Source organism: Microtus oregoni, unplaced genomic scaffold (genome assembly GCF_018167655.1).
Source record: "Microtus oregoni isolate MIOR12 unplaced genomic scaffold, Mior012 000037F_ref0000500, whole genome shotgun sequence".
NCBI lineage: Eukaryota > Metazoa > Chordata > Mammalia > Rodentia > Cricetidae > Microtus > Microtus oregoni.
The window spans coordinates 6,565,741-6,587,449 of record NW_024543096.1 but is presented as its reverse complement, the minus strand read 5'-3'; the positions used below and the strand labels follow the sequence as shown (position 1 = coordinate 6,587,449).

Sequence of the window (21,709 nt, the reverse complement as noted above, 5' to 3'; positions counted from 1 at the left end):
AGTGTGAAAATAAGACTCCAGCTAAGCTTAGCCATCAGGACCAGGGGAGAAATCACCAAGCCTGTCGGTCCAAGTCACCGTTGCCGCTGGGAAATCCTAAGGGCTTCAGGTTGTCTCTTAAAAACCCAAAGCTATACACTCCCTCTGTGAGTCAGTCTCAGCTGCGCACAGCACCCAGGTGCTGGGAAAATCCTCCGGATTTATCAGATCTTGAAACTGGCAACAACACCACACTCTTGACAAGTGAGGGGGCATGGATAAATTGAAATACATGTGCAAACACAACCTGAGTGCAAAAATAGCAGAACATGTTTGTCTGGTGTGACTGGGGAAGGAATCATCCTTCTCCAGAAGGGCAATGGTTTCCACTGTCAGTTCAGCCCGAAACACACGCTCTCAAACGTGATATCTTCCGAGATTCCTGGGGATGCTTGTTAAAACTCAGACTGCTCAGCTCACCCCTATCTTGGATTCCTCAGATCAGGGGGTGAATTATGCATTTAAACAAATTCTCAGGTGATGCCTACGTAGCTGCCAGAGGCCCATAGGCTGAAAATCTAAAAGTAGGGTCATCTTTAGGAAGTTGTATAAAATGAGACCAGGGGGTTCCGGTGTCCTCTTAACCTTTTCATCTGACCAACACTCCACTTCCTCCCAGGGGCAGAGGTCTTCTTTGTCATAAGTCTTCATCAGATACCCATCCTGTCTAGTCTCTCCATCACATCTACATTGCCCTCATCTTCCTCTCTGGTGCAGGCCCCAAGGTAACACAGGCTTTGTAGACTGTGCTCATCATACGGTGGACTGAGCATTGCCATTTAGGCTTTGAAAACTCCCATGATTCTCTGCCTTCAATATTTGCATCACCAAGATTCCAACTTGTAGAGCCATGCTGCCATAGGGGCTTGCCAACTGCACACTGTGTTCTGTTGGGCACGCACACCACTGCTCAGCAACCCACTTAGCTCATTTCCAGTAGATGCCATCCACAGCTGGCTGAGTCTGATCTCATCTCCCCCAGCTCCACATTCTCCTCCCTCCTCCACTGAGGACATCAGCCGTCAGATGTGGCCTCTTCCTGCCATCCTAGGGTTTCCTGCAAAATGCTACAGACTGACTCTCTCTGGCCTCTGGAAAACTCAGTGCCTTCTCTTTACTAAGTAGCCTCCTCATTTGTGCCGTTAGTTCTGCCCCTCAGGCCTGTCTCTATCAACTGCTCCCTTTTTACCCTTTGACTTCTTCAAATACACCGATGTATTCAAGTACATACCCATGTACGCACACTCAAACATGCATGTGCCTTTACTAAACATTTTCAGATGCTTCTCTTAATACCTTCCTTCAATCTTTTCATGTCTCTTCCACGAGCCCCTGCTCCATTACACTCTGGCTTCACGTCTTAAATTTCTGAGCTGACCTACTGAGTTACCAATATGGAGACCCCCTAGGCTCACCGGGATTCTGAGAGCTTGCAGACTTATGCCTCTTTTCAGCCCTGCCATCACACCCGAGCCTAGATCTGCACCTGCAACACAGGGAGGCAAGAACCTACGGCCCGGGAGCTGGGATAAGCAAGTGCCTCACCAACTGCCTGGACAAACAAGAGGCTCTGGCCATCTCACTTCTGTACACTAGGGGACCATGCTTTTGTTTTCTGACAAGAATGTTCTGGGCTTTTTTGGTCCAAAACAATGACTTTCACATAGCAAGGGCCAGACAAATCTATGTCATTTTAAATAAAGACCAGTCAGGGACAGCGTTATAACTTCCTTTTACTTTGAAGGAAAATCAGATGGTAAAATATTCCCAAGTAATTTCAGTCCCTAGCGCATTCTTTTAATAATGTTCTCTGGCATGAGGTAATTAATTTATAAGTATAACCAGCCTTAATTCGAGCAGGTGATATTTCAGCTGGAGATGATACCCCATGGCCAGCATCTTTCCTCCACCCGTTCAGAAATGACAGCTCTCACCTTTTTCACACGGGTGGTCAAATCCTGGACGAAGAGTTTGCGCAGGTTGTGAAGGGTCTGCAGTTCCCTAGACTGAAAGAGAGTTTTCACAGGTAGCATCCGTGAGGTGATGGACTGAACTGGCCTTGCATTTCCTCTAGAGGTCATGAGCTCCCTGACACCACCGCTGTGTCGCTGGAGCTGCCAGTGATACTGATGGTGCCATGGTATTGCCTACGCCTTGCCTACTCTTCAGCCCACACTGCTATCAGGAGCACACATGTGGTGCAGAATCCTGGGGACTCCAGCTACGGGCTGCAAGTCAGAACATAACCAGCTCCTTTCCTCCACTCTTAAAAGAGCCAAACACAACTCCTTAGGAAGTCACCTGCCAGGGGTCTGCTTTTGTTTTTGTTTACTTCCCACATAAATATTACACATCATACCAACAAGCCAAATTAAAAGGTAACCGTGGCTCTTCTCACCCAAACTGGCTGGCATCTCCCATGATTCTGCACCCACTACTGGCATTTCCCACGATTCTGCACCCACCACTGGCATTTCCCATGACTCTGTGCCCACTACTGGCGTTTCCCATGATTCGACGCCTACTATTGGCATTTCCCATGATTCTGCGCCCACGACTGGCCCAAACCACAAGGATCTTTGCCTCATATCATCAGCTCATGGAACCCCTCAGACTCTCCATCTGGTGGTCCTGGGCAAATCACCTGAGCTTCCTATGTGTTTTCTCTTAAGATAAAGATGAGGAGATTTTGGCTCCTGGTGTCAAGACTAAACAGGAAGGTTCAGCCCTTAGGAAGGTTTCTGGCACACAGTAAATGCTCAGAAAGACAGTTAATAGGAGTTCATAGCCCAAGAGCTGGCAATTTCCTCCTTCATTATTTTCTATGAATAAATACGTAAGATTATAAATAATGAGACGAGGGCCTGAACCAAACCTGTCAATCTTTGGTAACAAAACCAGAAGACCACAATATTTCCTTCTATTCAAGTTTTAGTCTACTCACACACGCACATATATATTATATTAAATATATATACATATATATCTAATAGTAAGCATCTTAATTTCTGTAGCTCTGGTTGACCTTTAATTCATTAAATAGACCAGGATGGCCTCAAACTTATATTCATCTTCCTGCCTCTGTCTCTCTCAGGCTCAGATTAATGTTGTACACCACTGTCCCATCTATTCTTTTCAAGGTTTATTGTGTGTGTGTGTATGTGTATGCACATACATGTGTGTACACATGTATATGAATGAAGTGCTGGAAGACTTGAGAAGAGGGCATTGGATTCTCTGGAGCTGATATTACAGGTGGTTATGAGCTGCCTTACATGGGTGCTGGGAACTGAACGTGGGTCCTCTACAAAAGTAGTGAATGTTCTTAACTACTGAACCATCTTTCCAAGCCGGTTTTTCGTATGTTTTCTACAAGAGATATTAGTTTCATGTAAACTATTTCCTTACAAGCGAAAAGTAGATGGAGAATCTTTTAGATGCTTTTATCTATATAAATTGACAGGATGTCAGGGGATGAATGCTAGCATTAAAAAGGTAGAAATAGGACCCAGAGTTAAGGAAAAACAGTTTCTTGAAAATACAATTCTCTGTTAATTTAAGGCCTTATTATTAGGTTCAATTCTGTGTTGAAATAAGAAGCACCTGAAGTCAATTGCATCCTCGGATGAGGTAAATTGCTTTCTGTGGGAAGCCACCCAGCTCTGATATTACGAATATTGAGAACACAGCACCATCTGCGAGTGAGCCGCCTCACGGCACAGGAACAGGGACACAGTGCATTGCTCACCGTTACCCAGGCTGCTCTCCACCCCTGCCAGAGGGGGCGCAGCCCCACATCCCTTAACGTTTACAAATTCCCTGCATGTTGGTCCTTATTTCTGCCTACTTTTGATCACAGTTAATATTTTCTGACAAAAACCACCACCGCACAAAAGGGAGGCAAGAAGGTTTGATACGCTGCCCGGAAGCCAGGCCTTTCCACGGGACGTAGCTATCACCTAAGGGTCCTGAGCTGGCCGCTTTCTCTCATTTTGAACAGTGTGGTGGGGACAGGCAAAGGCATTTATACTGCTGTATGCTTGGGCAGTTGGCGCTTGGCTTCCTGCAGCAACGATCTTTCCTCCATCACATTCATAATTATTCCTCTCCCTCTGGCTCCTATCAATTCTCTCATCCCATCAGCGGCTTCTGCCCTCTAATCAAGAGCTCGAGGCTAAGCTTCCAATCGTGGTGAACCGTAAGGACAGCACTAGAGAGGTGGTCAGTGTTGCGTGAGGTGGGATCGAGAGGGAGTGGTTAGTATCCTGCCTCGAGCCACGGGACACCATAGATGGTCAGTCTGCAGAGAGGTTCCCAGAGTGCAATCTGCTGCGGCATCCTACCCCTCCCCACAACAACCACGAGGTAGGGCGGGCTCGCACAGGAGGCCTTGAGAACTGAATGGACAGTCAAGGACAGCAAGAGCCTGTCTCTGAAGACATCTACAGCTCAGCTTGGGAAGGATCCAAAGCGAAGGACAAACATTTGCGTCTAAAACAGCACACGCTGCAGGAATCTAGTCCTGGATTTAAGGAAGAGGGTGTGGGGGTGGTGAGGGAAAGAGGAAGATGAAAAGGAAGCACCATGGTTTGTCCTTGTGTGGGGGATGGAAGGACATGTGTGGACATGGGGGGCAGCCCTTGAGGGTGTGTGTAGGCGCGGCTACATTACTAAGGAAATAAGCTTGTGGGAGGGGAGGAGTGAGAATAATCGGGTTGATAATGGAGGCCACTAGAAAACATGTCATTTAATACACAGCCAAGAACCCCAGAAAGCAGAGAAACTGGCTACCAATCCTTTATCACACTCACAGGGACGGGAACAAGGAAGCGTGTGTGAGAATGTGAGTAAGTCTGGATGTGAGAGAGTGGGGGGAAGAGTGGTGTGTGTGTGTGTGTGTGTGAGAGAGAGAGAGAGAGAGAGAGAGAGAGAAAGAGAGAGAGAGAGAGCCCACGAGAGTGACTTGCATGAGTCAGCATGAGTGTGAACTGTGACTGCGTGTGGACACGTGTGAGTTTACTGAGCGCTTGTGCAGATCGGTCTGTAAGTGTGAGAGGAAGTAAGAGAAAAGGCAAGAACGTGTGAGTTTAAAGTACGTAACAACTTGTGTAAATGAGCAAAACGTGTTTGAATGAGAAAAGCCATTAGTGAGATGTAGATGTGTGTGAGTGCCTAGGAATGTATCTGAGCATCACATGGACAATCAGGGCATGCGACCATTTTCAGAAGACATCATGAAAATGAATGTGTGGTATGCTCACAATCTGTATGTGCAAGCCTTGTGTGAGGACCACAGAAGCACGGAAGGTAAAAAAAGGACACACGGGTATGGGGGTCCATGGAGGTATAAGTAGAGGACATCCCATAGTTTCACACATCCCTGCTGGCAGAAATCTAGTAAAATTTCAACGCTCAAAAATTTCCTGCAATTCTCTAAGTACATTGAGTTATGAACTACACTGCTCCGTTAAACAACGTAGTTGAAACAATTGCCTGGCTTTGCGGCTGCTTTCCCTACAGACTTCACCCTTGAAAGTCCAGCTTCCTGTCAGCACAGGCATCTGACCTCTGTCCCCGAGGCCTGTGTCCTCATTCCTCAGAGGAGCAGTTTGTCCTGGCCCAGGAGCCAGCATGCAGCCTCAATCCCAGATGGACGTGGCCATCTGCCTACAGTCTGACTCTCTGGGTTGGGCGTCTGATGTGGGGATGGGCTCTGCCCCACATAAACCACATGACCCAGGAGTGGGTTCAGAAAGGGCTGCGGAGTGTAAACACGTGCGAGCCTAGACCCATGTCCACCACATTCCGCTGGTGTTAGAACGGTATGTGGGAGGCCACAGCTGCGACGTGGGATCAAGCTGCTAGCCCATGTAGCCCCTGAGACCAACGCTGGCAGAGGAAGCCAGCGGCTGTAGACAGAGCACGGAGAAACCCAAGAGTGATTTCAAGTACAGAGCCTCCCAGAGGCTGGCGGCATCTACTGCTCTTCTCTCTGGCCCCTTTCCAAGGCACCTGCCCCAGCACTGACTGTCCTCTTAGGCCTGTCTCCTACTCTCCTTCACCCAGCTGCACGCTGCCATCCCTGTTACCTCCACATGCCGCATGTTATTGCTTCCAGAATGTTCTTCCCAGCATGCTCTTCCCCTCGGCTCGGCTCGGCTCCCTTCATCGAGGTCAGCGTCTACAAAGGAGACTTCCCTACACTACACACTGATAGACCCACGTACCTAGACAAGTGCCAGCCTCTGGAGAAGGCTCGCTAAACATCTATTGAAAGCTGAGTAGAATCACAAAGTGCAGCGGCTGGTGTACAGTTCAGCTCTCATTCAAGTTAGTTCAGGACTACAGTGCTAACGGCTGACTAACCAACCAATGGATTACTTCTGCTAGAAGTCAATCTACAAATCCCAGTTTGCCACAGATTGTTTTGTGTCTAACTGCTATACAGGAAAGGCAGATGCAGATAAAATTATAGAATAAATAATTCAGTAGATCGCAAACAAACCAGGCCTCTGAGAGTGGACTGAGTTGGAAACTAACTCACCACGGTCTCTTCCAGCCCTTTGAGGTCCTCCCTGGCTTGGTCCCTTTTATCGTTGAGCAACCTGAGAGGCAGAAAGGAACCATGAGCCACCAAGGGAGAACCAGAATGGGGCAGATGTAATTTGCACTTGTGGCAAAGAAGCCAGGCTAAGCAAAGAACAGACAAAGCCACTGCTGCTTTGACAGCTGGCCCGAGCCAGAATCCGGCCAGCGGCCACCACGGAGGCTGTTTCTCAGGCCCTCCCAGGGACAAGCAGTCGGGATGCCGGTCCACTCACAGGAGTTTCTCCAGTTTCACTTCTCTCTCCTGGTCCTCTATTTTCAGCTTGTTATAGTCAGAGCTCAGCCTCTCCTGCTCCAGCTGCAGTTTCTGATTCAAACTGAAAGCGAGAGGAAAAAGCAATATATTCCAGATCAGCTCCAACTTTCTGAGTCATCCGCCTAAAGCCCTGGGTCGGTTCCATCCCCATTAGTTCTGTGCAATAAAGACAGCGATTCGGGAGGATTTGGGGATCAGAGAACAGGCTCACAGCTTCTTCTCTGCCCAACTGAAAACTGATTTCTGGGGAGCAGCTAGGAAGCATGAAATGAAACAAAGGCTTTGAGGGTGTATTTATAGTTAGTTTGTGTGCAAGGGCTTCTGTGGGGGAAACAATGACATTGGGGAAAGAGTGATGCTGAGAGAGAGAGAGAGAGAGAGAGAGAGAGAGAGAGAGAGAGAGCCCTTTCACAGATTTTGCTTCTGTAACCACCCAGAGGACAGCTGTTCACTCAGGTAACTATTTGGCCTCTTCCAGCCCCTGCCCCCACTCCCGCTGCCCCAAAGTGCCTGAAGCTATCTTCCAAGGAGAGCAGCTGTTTGTGGGGACAGCCCCAGGTCTGTAGGATGTTCAGACAAGCGCTGCAAAGAGCACCACTCAGGCCGTGTGCAGATAGAAAAGCATCATCTGGTTGGGGGTTGTGCCGGCCAGATTCATGTCAACATGACAGGAGCTAAAGTCATCTCGGAAGAGGGGCTCTCACCTGAGGAACTGTCTCCAGAAGATCTGCCTGCAGTGTATTTTTTTTTTTTTAACTGATGGTTGATGTGGATGTGAGAGGGACTAACTCACAGGGGAGGGCTGCTACCATTCCTGGGCTGGTCCTGGGTGCTGTAAGAAAGCAGGCTGAGCTAGCGGGTGGTGATGCATACCTTTAATCCTAGCACTTGGGAGGCAGAGGCAGGCAGATAGATCTCTGTGAGTTCGAGACCAGCCTGGTCTGCAGAGCAAGTTCCAGGACTGCCCAGGGCTAAATGGAGAAAGGCTATCTTGAAAAACAAAAACAAAATAACAAAAAAAGAAAAGGAAAGCAGGCTGAGTAAGCCATGAGGAGCAAGCCAGTAAGCAACATCCCTCCATGGCCACTGCCTTAAGTTCCTGTCCTGACTTCCCTGGGTGATGAACTGTAAACCGTAAGCTGAAATGCGCCCTTTCTTCCCCAGGTTGCTTATGCTTTTAGCATTTTATCACAGCAATAGGAACCCTAAGACAGGAATGTCTAATGTACTTCTGCATCACGCCAGTGCTCAGAAACCAGGCTTTCTGTGGGGCTGAGACCACAGGATTGTGTGAAGGAAGTCAGAAGCACCCAGATACCGAGCTGAGCAAGCTCCCCAGGCAGGGACTCAGGCATTGGCGCTCTCTCTCTCCCTCCTTTTCTTCCCTCTCTTTCCCCACGATGTTTTGAGAGAAATTAATCAGAACCATGTCCAGGAAGTTCAAGGTGTGATCAGGTGGGGCAGGTGCAGGAGGGGGAGAAGGCATGCCGAGGCCTGTCCTTAGGCAGACCGCACAGGGCCAGGCCACCTCCTAGACTCCCCTCCGCTGCCCCTTCTCCCTCAAGATGCAAATGCACTTGTAGGCAGCTCACATACTGGGCGAAGATTTGGATCAGTAGCCTGGAGAATTAAACGCTTAGCTCCAGTCTGATTCCCGTTTAGCAGTGTGACCTTAAGTAAATAATTCAAACTTGCTTCCCGAATCTAATGCTTCATCTGCAGAAAGCGGAGGGACTGGGGGGTGGGGGCACCTTGGCCCAGTGGGGGGAGGAGCGGTGGGGAAAATGGTATTTCAGTAGACATGTGTTCTTTGAGAGTACGCCTTTTGGGGGAACATCTCAAGGGCTGCTCTGCAAAGGGGTGTGGAGACTGCCAAGGAGATCTGCTATGCAAAGAGCATAAAGAACCCCTAGAACAGGGCTCCCCCAGAAGGGAGCTTTGCACCTGGGGGACTTACGCTACAGAAAAGGAAAGGGTGCTGTGGAACAGGGAGCCCCCAGAGACCCTGAGATGGCAGGGTGGTGCTATACAGCAGCATCTGGAGTTAAAAGCTGCCATGGCACCATCCCGGAGCAGTGGTGCGGTGTGCTGATGTCCAATGTGCACAGATATACTGGCATAGGCCTCTGAGGTGTGCACACAGGTGACCAGGTGGCTACGGGTGCATTCTTTGTTGGGCTGAACGGGTAGCAATGCCAAATGGCTTCTTTGGAGTGTTTATTGATTCCTGGGAGAAGAACTGTCTTTCTTTTTTTCTCCCATACTTTAATATATTCTCTCTGGCTCCTGGGCATGTATCTCCCAACCCGAGTCACCACTGAACTGATTCTGCCCCAGGCTGGGGTGACGCAGAGGGGTGGCTGAGTCTGCCTGCCACCTGCTATACCAGAGCCCCAGGAGGTCGGGCTCCAGGTGGAAGAACAGACCTCTGAGGTAGCGCCACCCAGGCAGAGTACAGAGCCCATGCACAGGAGACGAGGGCCCCCAGCTAAAAGTCATGCCCTTTAAGGCTGGCTCACAAGGCCTGAGCATGCCCACCCCATGTCCCGTGAGCCCCTAATCAACTCACTCCCGAATCTCATCAATGATTTTCTGCTTCTCCTCAATTTCGTCACGAAGTCTGGACAGCTGCTTCTGGTGCGCTTCCCGGTGAGTCTCCATCTGCTGCTCCAGAGCCTTCTGCAAGCCAGGCCAGGAGAAATGTCGCATCAGCTTGTTGGCATCCTGCCCACGCAGCGACAAGCCCCGGATCCATGTCTACCTCCCTCAGATGTTAAATCCCAAAATTATGGGTGGTTTTTGGGTCTTGGGCCCAAGCTCCTGGCCTTGTTTCATCTGCACAGCAAAGCCCACAGATCTGTCATGAAACTGAGTGGGCCTCGGAGTCACATCAGCCCAATAATTGCACAGAAGTTAGCCTTTGCTTCAGCCACTCATCTGAGCTACATGGTCTTCCCAGCCAAGCCAGTCACAACACTGGCCTCTTACTACCCGAGTGACCTCAGACATGTCGCTTAACCCCTGGAAGAAGACTGCCTCACCTGCGGAACAGAGGGGCAGCTCCCTCTCTCTGTCCAGCCCACCACAGACCTATGGGGCATTCAGAGATGTCCAAAAGCACTCTCAAGTCAGAGCAGACCACCAGAGAAGGCGGGGCTGTGTTTTGTTGGCCAAAGTAGAACCACGGCAGAATATTAGCTGTGAGCTTCTGTTCAGCGAGGCTCGTGGTTTGTCTAAATTGATCAGAATTCCTGCTCTTTCCAGACCGTTTTATTCAGTTTTGAACGCTTTAGTTCCCAGTTGTTTTTTTTCCTACATTTTCCATTCTTGATTTAAACGTGACCATGAAGGTCTGTGTTTTAGGAAACTTGGGTTCGAAGATCTTCTTTGTGGAGGTTGAAAGGAAAGGTTTCCTTGAGACGTTACCACTAGCCACGTGACCTGTGTGGTCACTGTGGTGCTGCCCATAATCCCGCTTCTTCAGGAACACACCTGCACCTACAGATTACAGTTTCTGGCTCCTGGGCAGTCCCCTCACCACCTCCTGACTGCATGAGGCCCCAGGAGAGCTGCTCTGAAGGCCCAGCCAGAATGCCTCTCCTCTCTGTTTTACGCTGATGTGCACAGGTCAGAGGATGTGCGCACACCTCAAACACACACACACACACACACACATACACACGCACACACACACTTACCTTCATCTCCTCAGCGTCCTGTAGCCTTGTCAGGTGCTCCTTCTCCTTATCTTGGAAACTGACTTCATGCATTTTTTCTGTTTCAAATTGAAAAAGTGACTTCAGTGTTAACTGGCAAGACTCGTACCCAAAGCAAAAACTCAGGAGAGGGCACCAGACCTCATTACAGATGGTTGTGAGCCACCATGTGGTTGCTGGGAATTGAACTCAGGACCTTTGGAAGAGCAGGCAATGCTCTTAACCACTTGAGCCATCTCTCCAGCCCCCACAAAACCTCAGGAAAAAAACACGGCAACATAGTGAAAACAGCAGCCAGCTTGTATCAGAGAAGCACCAGTGTCCACCTCCTGACCAAGCACCCGAAGCCGGGGCTGACCTCTCCTGTGGCCTCTGCTGGTCAGGTCACTTGGGACCTCATGTGGATTGGGGTCTCCCTAGGGGGAGCAGCCAGGGAAAGGAAGGGACTAATTAGAAGCAGGTAGTCCCAGAACTGCCTCCCACCTGGCCTCTGAGAGTGTCCCCCAGAGGGTGCCAACATGAGGACCTGATCAAGCCTTGCAGATTACAGAGGCCCTCTGAGTGTGAGGTGACATCTGGATTCATGTCACTGGCAAAATTCCACTAGGAGTTAATTTACCTCCCAGGAGTAGCTGATGGTTTGCGAATGATCTGAAGCAGGAAAACAAGCTAAAGACGCAAACAAGGAAAGCAGAAATATATCCTAACGCTCTCTGGATTCACTGGGGTCCCAGGTGGGTGGGGCTGTTGCCAGCAGTCTCTGCATGCTCTTCTTGCTCAGTGGGGCTCCCTGAGCAACAGGCAAGTGCAGCCTGAGCTGGAGAGCTTGGGGGGGGGGGGGGGGTGCAGGAGCAAATGTCATTTGGACAGTGACATCTAACTCATTATATCTCTGGTCTGTTTTACCTTATTTCAGGTCTTCTCCCTGCATGTATAACTATTTAATGACCCCACTGCAGGAAATATATGCATGAGGGGAGAATGCTTTTCCTTTCTTTTTCTTTGTAGGCCAGGCTGGCTTTGAACTCACAGAGATCTGCCTGCCTCTGATTGCCAAGCACTGGGATTAAAGGCGTGTGACACCACCACCCGGCAAGAATGCTTTTCTTTAATCCAGTGTTAGGTGGATTCACTCGTTACCACTACTGTAAACTGTTCCAGAGCTATGGCAGGGCTCATTCTTAATTTGCCTTTGAACCTGAAGCAGCATGTATATTATAGTAAATAGTTTTACATAAAAACAAAAGAAATAAAATAATAACATCATCAATCCTATTACCCATCAAAGCATTTTTATTTCAACTATTAATTTCCAATATCACAGAACTCATTTTTACTACCTGCAATAAAGATTTTAACCTAACACTGCATCACCAATCATAGCTACATGCATGTCTTGTCTCCAACATGAAGACAGAGATTCTATTAAATTCTATTGAACTTTCAGATATTTTGGACGGTTTCCTTTTCCCCTCTTCTCTGCATTCTTGTTTATGCTTTTCTGATCTAAAGTTCTGTGATGAGGGGCTGGAGAGATGGCTCAGTAGTTAAGAGCGCTTGCTGTTCCTCCAGAGTATAAAGTTGAGTTCTCTGCACCCACACCAGGAGGTGCACAAGTGCCTATACCTCGACCTACAGGGCATCCAACAACCTCTTCTGCCTCCTCAGGCACCTCTGCATGTACACACACACACAAATACACACATACATACACCACACACACGATAAATCTTTAAAGATATAGTTAAAATGTGATGATCAAATGTTGTGAAGAACTGGTATTGCTATTCAAATTGCTCTGTAAAAACTTAATTTTCATTTCAGCCTCTGCTCTGTATAGTCGGTCTCACTCCGCACATTGCAAAGTTCTTAATCTTGTTCTGCCTTCTGCATTTCTGATGGCCACTTTTTTTTTTTTGCTTCTGTTTACTCACAGTTATTACGTATTTCCTGCGCGTCAGATATCACTCGGCTAAGGGAAGAGTTTGTTCAAAAGCTGAGCTTCCCAGCTCAGCCACAGTGTGAGTACAGAACTCTGTGGAAGGGTCTGACATATGAAAATTGGTGCTTCAGAGTCACCCTGGGATACAGCAGGTGGCTAGTCCAGAGAAGGCTGGTGGGTGGTGAGACCCCCCCCCCCAGTGGCATATCAGCTTAGCTACCATCTCTACCTAGGCTGCACAAGGCAGTCAGAACAGAGATGAGCAGAGCCAGAGACATCTGACAAGTACAAGAGACAGTTCTGCTTAGTGACCAGATGCCATCTGGGGTGGAAGAGGGAGATGCTGCCCCGGGCATCTGGGTGGACAGAGGGAAGCTGGGAAGGCAGCAGATTCAGAGAGGCTAGCATAGCTCTCTTCTAGTGGTTCCCAGCAGACCCAGAATTGCTGTAACCAAACAGATCTAAACATCAAGACTCCAGCAGCTAGAGCCTGACTCAGGCCCAGGGCCTGACACCTGCGAACTGTAAGTATTTACCTTGGGCTCGGAGCTTGGCCAGCTCTTCGCTGAGCGAGTCCTGGGACTCTTCCAGCTGTCTCCTCTTCTGTTCCATGTTCTGCATGTAGTCCGTCAGAGATTTTATCTTGGCTTCATGCTTTGAGGAAGAAAAGAGATGAACAGGAAAGGTGAGTGGCTAGTGTCTGCTTGCCCAGGCTTGTCTGGAGCTGGCCAATAGGAAGCGACAACTTAGAGACCTCACCATGGAATGCTTCATATTTCGACCTTTGCCTGAGGACCAAGGCAGATCTCTTTCTTCCATGGGCTCTGCAGCTTGTGTCTACACACACATTGCATACCTTGTCCCTTGTGTGGAGATCTAAGCCTCCCTCGCGGCAAACACTGGTGTAGCTTGGTAGTAGAGCACCTGCCTAGCATGAGCAATGGCCTGTATTCAGTCCCTAGCACCGTAAGGCGTAGGAGAAGGGTGTGTGTGAAGGATAGAGGACCCATCTAGGGCTGAAGTCCTCTTTCTTTGAACATGTACCTGTAGACTCAACAGTTCATCTAGTTTTCTTCTGTCCCTCAGACACAATGCACCAACTCTGGTCATTAGAGACCCATCACACACACACCCATGCACACACACGGCTTTTGGGGAAGAAGGTAGAACCAAAGAAGAAAGGGTTTCAGCAAGTATTGTTAGACTCTTTAAACGACACCAGAAAACAAAGTGCCGTTCAAGTATTAAACCTCTAGGAAGCAGTGAGGGGATCGATGGTTTTCTGTACATTACGGCAGCGTATAAAGGAGTATGAAATGGCCTCGTGGGAAGCCACACTCGCTGCTGACGTAGGAAGACTTTCCTAACTTTTCAGTTTCCCTAACTGTCACACTCCAGTCAGTGTCCCTCTGAGGCTCAGGCCCTATGCTTGAGTGTCAGTGCTCCTCAACCTTGCTCTGGCAGGACTGGCTCCAGGGAGCAGAGTTCTCAGCCTACGGTCACACCGAGGGCACACTCCAAGCATTGCAGACTGAGTAGTGCCTCGTCCAGGAGCTCCGCTACTGAGTTTTCCTTTCTCCCTCACCGACACAGGCACAGCAGACCTAATCTGAGGAGTCGTATCCACGTGCAGGGTGTAGCAGGGATTTGGATGTGGGGCCACTTTGTCTAGCTGGACACAGAAAACACTGGGCTGCTGGCCACGGATGCACGGCCTGGGGCTGACTTCAGCTCTTGGGAGAAGACCCCTCAAGCTCATGCCATGGTCTCAAAGGTACTCTAAAAACTAGAGATGAGTTGTACCTTTCTCTAACGTTTATCTTTCTCTCTCAGTTTTTATAAATTATAAAAATGTCGTGCTGCGAATTAAAAAAGTTCTTGTTGCTAATGACAATATAGCCATAAAATATAGAGCAAATCTACAAAAATGCAGTATGAATTTCACCCACAAACCACCTTGTCTCACAAATTAAGGCATATTTTACATAGATATAAAATGGCATAGATATAACACATTTTCACTTTAACTTAATTTTATATAATTATATTTCCCAAATACCCAAGTTTTATGGATTTTATAAGTTCTATATAATATTCTTCCACATAACTTCATCACTTGTCTATCAATAGGTATGTATTGGGTAATATATTTTATATTATTTTATTATTTTATTTATATTTATATTATATTTATTATATTATTTTATATTATTTATATATTATATTTGGGTAATATATTTTATCATAATATAAAATAATAGTTCATTCAACAGTTTCCATAGAAGCTTTTAATATTTTAACCACAAAACTATAATACCATATGAAATTTAAAATTTTTATCTCTATTACCAATGAAAAATAGACTACATAAAATTACTGGCCCCAAAGACATGTCTGGGCTAGGGATATAGCACAGAGGACAGAAGCATGAGGACCCACATCTGGATGCCCAGAAGCCATGTAAAAGCTGAGTGGTGGCATTTGCCTACGGCCCCAGAACTGAGGACTGGCAAAGACAGGTAAGACCCAGGGGACTGCAGGCCAGCCAGTGTAGCCAAAACACAAGCACCAGGTTCAGTACCACTAAGATATCCTATCTCAAAAAACAGAGAAGAAATAGAGGCTACCCAAATGTTAGGAATATTTCTTAGACGAGCCTCTCCGCTGATGCAAATAATTTCAATCAGACCAAATCAAACCGAATAAAAGATGCCCATGTTTAATGCAGTGCTCATGGGTGGTCCTGGGAAAGCATGGAGAGGGGAAGAGAGAAAAGGGGAGACCAAGTGTTCATTATTTGAGGAAGTTTAAGTAGCCTGTGGAAGTGGTCTTGACCCTCGCTGGGGAGGGGTCACTTCTTGGCAGGCTTTCTCAGAGGTGGAGTTTGGACTAAAGCAACTCCCAGGGGAGGGGGCTTGAAATGGAGTTTCCTGCCCAGTATTCCAAAGATGGATGTGAGGGCCCTGAGTAAATATTTCAAACACCAAAGTCAAAGTTTGGCCTCCACCTGTGTACATACACGTGAGCATGTACACAAACACACACACACACACACACACACACACACGATACTTACATTTTTTCTGGTTTTGTATTTTCCAAGTGCTTTCCAAAGGATAACATCATATTTATCAACTTTCCATCACATATCAACACTGAAGGACCCTTTAAACACTATTTATGTAATAAAAAACCAACCGTAGACCCCTCTCAGACAACTAGGTTGGAGCTGTTTCTATCACTGTGTACGTTTAAAGGCAAATCAGAATACGATGTCCTGTCTGCCTCGCGGTGCTGTTAGACATTCTAGGCCACGCTGGTGCCTGCCCCTCAAATGACTCTGCTCACAGCAGTGACCAGCATACTGAGACAATCTCAGACATCTCAAACCCGAACGGTAAGTGTACACATTGCTGCAGCCCAGAACTGCCCCACGAAGGACATGGAGGGGACAGGTCTCCACAGGGGAGCGTGGACAGGGAGGGGTGGACAGCCCACCTGGGAGATCAGCAGCTGGCAAGCCGCCAGCTCCCGTTCGCTGGCGTTCATCTTCCGGTTGGAGTCCACCTGGGCGCTCTCCAGCTGCTTGCTGCGGTTCACGAGGGACTTGACCTCCGACTTCATCTTGCTGATGTACAGGCGCGCCATGGTGAACTCCTCTTCAATGACGCCATTCACGTCTGCCAGCTGAATACGGAAGGAAACGTCAGAAGTGGATCCCTTGGAACCTGACCGTGGGTTCCTGAGGCGCCCCTAGCTTTGTGGCAAAAAGTCTCATCATAGGAAAAACTGAAAATAACCTCTGCCGAGTCAGTGTCAAGGCACTGGAGACTACACAAGAAAGTTCCCGTCAGAAACCACCATCCAGCATACTCCTCAGTTAGCTGTGCGTTTCACTGGCCTTGATTTGAGGATAGACGAGATGACGCCGGAAGAAAACTACTGAAGAATTTCTTCAAGGAGAAATTTTCCCAGAAGCCTTACCTTGCATGACTACAATCGTGTCCCTTGTAAGCAAGGCTCCTAACCTGTAGAGAAGCTCAGCCCAGAATTTCAATTTTTCATATCTTCCTCAGTGGTGGGGTAACCCATTGTCTGTATTGCCATAAAAGACTTTTTCCATAGTCTTCAAACAAAACCTCTACTGCCTGGGGATGCAGCACTCATTCCAGCGTCTCCTCACGGTGAAGGTTTCCCCTCTTGGCTACCTGTCTCTACCAGTCTCTTTTTCTTTGCCTTTTTGCACCTGCCCTCCTACTTATTAAGATATCTAAGAACAAAGCCTAAGCTTACATTGAGAAGCGGTAATCTTGGAAGAATGCCTGAGTGAGCTATATCTGGCTTCTACGTTTCAGAGCTCCACTGGGACCCAAAAATCAGAAACAAGGTATTTGGAATAGGCTGAGATGCTTGGTACACAAGCCAAGTAAGGCATCGAGAAAGTAGCATTGTGTGTACTAGATTTCGCCACCAGAGGGCAGCCTTGCACTTTAGGAAGAGTGTTCAGTCCTAGGAGAATCCAGCCCAAGGACGGCAGCTTCTGCAGAAGGCAAGGACTCTAGCTCTGCTTTCTAAGGCTCCACAGTGTCCTCTCACGGCCCCTCCCACCTCCTTATGTTATTACTGCTGCCATTAACTAGACATATTTTTCCATGTATACATTTGAGGGCTAAGATTTAAATGGTACTGAGCATAAGCCCTGAAAACAGGGAGCAAATATAAAACACATGGTTCTGCATCCCAGCCCTGTGATCTTAACCTTATAAGAACTCATCAATACTTAACAGTGACTGCAACCTAACACCAAGCCGACAGCCAGGTGAAACACAGCTATCAGCCGCGACTCCCCTTCCTGGAGGCCCTTGCTAGGCCGTGTTAGGTTTGTGACTGCCTGAGATTTGCCTCCCTCCAGTGCTCCCCAGTCCAGCCTGCTTGTAAAAGCAACAGCATGGGAACACCGAGTGGAAAACACTTGCAGCCTTTGTCGCTGGCCCATCAGGGAACAAGGCCCTCTAAGAACACCACGATCTACAAGGGAGAGTCATCGGTGAAATTTACTAGGGCAGCCAATGTCTGGAGTCTAAAAATAATCTCAAAACACCCGGAGAGTATTTAAAAACCCGTCTTCCAGCAGGAGGGGCCTCTGATGACAAAGCACAGGCACACTTTGGCTTCATCAGCAAGCTGATCGGCTCCGCTTTAGACCTTAGCATCAAACCATCTCTCCTTACTGCCGCCTGCAGCAGACACCAACTTCCCACAAATCAGGCCCACCTGGTCCTGAGAGGCCTTGGACAGCCAGAATTACCTTGCTCAACACCAACACGCGGCTCTAAAAATTACCCCTCAGGCACAGAATAACCAGGCTGGGCTGACAGACGACCCGGACTCACGAGACACTCTGCAGCAATCAAAGTACAAGGTCTCATCTGTTCAGCCTAGACCTGTGGCACCTTTCAAGGGATTCCTGTTTCCCAGAGGTGACCTCTAAATTTTGCAGGGGTTCCCAGGGTTTAACCACGGCCAACACACTGAAGGGCCGTTCAGTAAAGGCGTAAAGTGCTTCCGTTCAGAGGGTTCTGTTTCCAGGATCTGTGGGCAGCAAGCTAAGGAGCCCCACTCCTCAGCCCAGTGTCGTCAACGCTGTAACGGCTCCGTCCTAGCTGCTCCGCCACTGGAAAGCAATGCCCTTCAGAACTGTGGAACACTAGCATCCTGGGGGAGGGGCAGGCTTGGCGGGTCACCACCATCCTCAGAAGACAACAGTACCCCTCAAAAGTGTGAAGGGGACTTCATCCAATGTTCACCCCAAGAAAGCTATTTTTGTGATTCTCTATGCTGTTTTCCTGGTTGATGACAACAAAGTACACCGTGGCCAATGACTGTTGTTCTTGGCAGATATTTCTTTCTCTCTTTCCCTTCTCATCCCAGCTTTTAGACAACTTTAGATGGCCCTCCATTTCCCCAGCTCTCTCACTTCCTTGCCTGCAGGAGCACCAGTGTGCATAACTCTAGAGGATAACACCGTTTGTGGCAATCTTACTCTCCTTTGGGATGGTCCATACGATCTGCAGCTGCTCGGCTACATCTACTGGGAACTTCTGGCATATAGTTCCCTCCTGGATAAAAGCCGTCAGTGTTGCAGCCCACACTGCCAGGGATGTAGGCGAGAGAAGACATGATGATCGGGGGCTATAGCAGTGATCTTGCTCCAGGAGGCAAAAGCTTAAGGCCATGCAAATGAAACAGGCTGGGGCCAACCAGAGAGGAAACAGAATAGAGATGCTGGGTCCTCTGTATTATTGAGCCGCTTCAGGGAAACCAAATTTGTTTCTCTAACTTTAATAAGCCACGAGTCACCTGGAGAAGCTTGTTAAAAGGTAATTTCTGCTTCAGTATGTCTGAGGCAGGCCGCGGGTCTATATTGCTAATCAGCCCCAGGTGATGCAGATCACGCTGAATAACAAGGCTTCTCCACTGCAGATAATAAAGCGTGGTTTACTCAGAGAGCCGCTGCCGGTTGCCTGTGACTTTCATCTAGAAGCTTACATAACTCGTGCTGCTTGGCTGGAGAACTCTCACGGCACTGGGCTCTTAAGGGGGAGACAACTGAGGTCTGACCTGAGACTTCCCCCAGCTGAGCCCCAATATGGGGACACTACAAGTTAGGCCGAGGAATAAACTAAGTCACACAAGACCAACCAAGACAGGAAGACGCTCCCCGGATCGGAAAGGCGAATTGTTCCTCTCTTCCACCCCCGCCCAACCTTCAAGCACCAGCTTTTTTCCCCCCTGCCTTCAGCTATTTCCCAGCACAGACCACAGCCCTGAGGCTCAGGTGCCACCAAGCCCAGATCACACCACAGGCAGCGCAGGAATGAAGGACTGAAGTCCGGCTCACCGTCTTCACGTCGTTGGTGCCGATGATGCCGCCTATCTCCCCCAGATCCTTCAGCAGCAGGTTCAGGATCTCCGTCGCCCTCTTCCTCTGGTGGTTGCTGAGCTCCTGCAACTGACTCAGCTCTCTCTGGGTTGTTGTTAATGTCGTCTGCAGAAACCAATTCAACCACAAGTTAGCAAGGTGGCCCATGAATTTCCTTCCTGCAGCCTCCAGGGCTCAACAGCCCAGGCCGGACTCAGCTCCTTGATCATCCCTCTGGTCTAAGTGAAGGAGAACCCAGAAGGCCAACTGGTGCTGGGCACTCGGTTCTCTGGCAGGGGAACTTAATACGGAGATATTAACTTGTAAGACCAGGTATGTTTTTGCTGAGAGTATCCATGCTAGCAAAGTGAGTTATTAAAGATAAATCCAGGGCCTAGAAGACAACACAGCAGGTAAACGCAAGAACTGATCCCAGAAAATGGTGCTCTGACCTCCACCTGCAACTGTAAATGCAGATTTTTAAATAAACAAAAGGTTGGACTGCTGGCTCAGTCAATGAGGTACTTGGGACCTGAGTTCGATTCCCAGAGGGTATGTAACAGAAATCTGGGTTTGGTGGTGCACACTCGTTACCTCAGCGCTGGGCAGGAGTCCTGTGGCCCATGGCCAGCCAGTCTGCACACTCAATGAATTCCAAAAGAATGAGACTATCTCAAAAAACAAGACAGAGAGCACCGAGGACCGCTGCCCAAGGCTGACCTCTGGCGTCCACATGCACACGATGGTGCGAGAACAGGCACTTATGACTATAGTATTAAATCGTGTTTTCTAACTCGCCAAGTGTCCTTTCACCTCCCTCGTTCTAGTACCCATTCTATGCTCCCTGGGCCACTTCCAAATACTCTAATTAATGGGTCTGGAATCAATGGCCCAGACAAACATCAATGAGTGTAGAAAACAACTTAAAACATCTTCTAATCCCCAGGGAAGACAAATACCGTAACTTTTCAAAATGACTCAAGTTCCAAAATCCAGCTCCTTCCTAAGCAGCAGAAGCCCTATTTTCTCCCCAGACTCCAGCAAGCTCACCTCTTTTCTACCCTCCGCGTTTGTTGCCATGAGAAGTAACGTGTTCTTCACTCACGGAATACCCTCCTTCTGGCATCTCGGTACCAACGCAGCCAATACGGGAGCAAGTCTACTGCACCCTCGCAAGTTAACGCGAAGGCATTTGTACTAGTTGTAGCCAGCTAGTCACTGCGGCTTATGTAAAACGTAAGAAAGCAGTCTGATAATAGTTGTTTTGACACAAAATTAGAAGCACAGTTTGGAAAATCGTGCCTTGCTTTGAGGAGCACAAAACACAAGCTGTACAAACCCAGGAGAACACAGCCGAAGCAGTGCAGATGCCTCCGCGAGTCTGCAGCAACTTAGGCCGCCATGGCCAACTGTTCATGTCACCTTATTTTTACACCACAGACCCTGCAGTCCTTTCTCCAGGAAGCCATCAGGAAGGACTTTCTTTCTCCGTGAAATAGGAAGTAACACTTCCTATCCACTCGGCCACCAGCCGCCAACACTTTCCTCGCCATGTGGTCTGTGTCCCGGGGACTGATGTTTCTGGAAGATGGTCTGGCACAGGCCTGGACACCAGGCCATTAGGCAGAAGCACCAAGAGCCACAGGCTGCAGCAGCCACCTCAACTTCACCACCCATGTCCAGCCAGCAAAGGTCACAGCACAGCTACCTCACCAAGCGCTCACTGGCCCTGCTGCCTGCCACTAGTCCACCAAGTAAAAGCCCCAGCATCCCTTTCTCTGGGAAGACCTGGAATTCCTGCCATATGCAGGCTGAATGCAAATTCACAGGACCGGCTTACCTCAGGCCTCCTGAAGCTAGGACAAGAAGCTGGGGTGGGGGGAGCAATCTCATTCAGCAGGATGTAAACAATGGAATGCATAATGCCTATGGTCCCCACCTTTGCTCTCAATGACAACACTTCCGGTGTTAAAACGTCACTCGCACCTGTCCTTGCTCAGTGCTTTAGATAACCGGCCACTAACTCAGGCCACTCAAGGAGCATATTATTGCCATTTTGATAGACAAAGCAATTACTGTTGAAGATGCTGAAACATCTCGCCTGGGGCTCAAGAGTCATAAAGTCAAAATTTTCCCTGAGCTTTTTCTGGATCTAGAATCTGCACTCAACTAATTCCTGAACGCATTCTTGCTGGCAGTACATGTTTCCTGGGTGTAAAATGGCTGTG

The 21,709-nt window shown here is 48.5% G+C and overlaps 1 protein-coding gene across 1 annotated transcript in view; it reads right to left on the bottom strand.

The window, feature by feature from the left end:
• Kif5c (kinesin family member 5C) overlaps positions 1-21,709 on the bottom strand; it is a 153,463-nt gene that overhangs the window by 24,343 nt on the left and 107,411 nt on the right. The window contains exons 15-22 of the mRNA XM_041631405.1: positions 19,461-19,607; positions 16,058-16,246; positions 13,096-13,213; positions 10,600-10,676; positions 9,471-9,580; positions 6,861-6,962; positions 6,584-6,644; positions 1,974-2,045 (exon numbers count right to left, since the gene is read on the bottom strand). Coding sequence (XP_041487339.1) covers positions 1,974-2,045; positions 6,584-6,644; positions 6,861-6,962; positions 9,471-9,580; positions 10,600-10,676; positions 13,096-13,213; positions 16,058-16,246; positions 19,461-19,607 — 876 coding nt within the window. The remainder of the gene's footprint in view (positions 1-1,973; positions 2,046-6,583; positions 6,645-6,860; positions 6,963-9,470; positions 9,581-10,599; positions 10,677-13,095; positions 13,214-16,057; positions 16,247-19,460; positions 19,608-21,709) is intronic.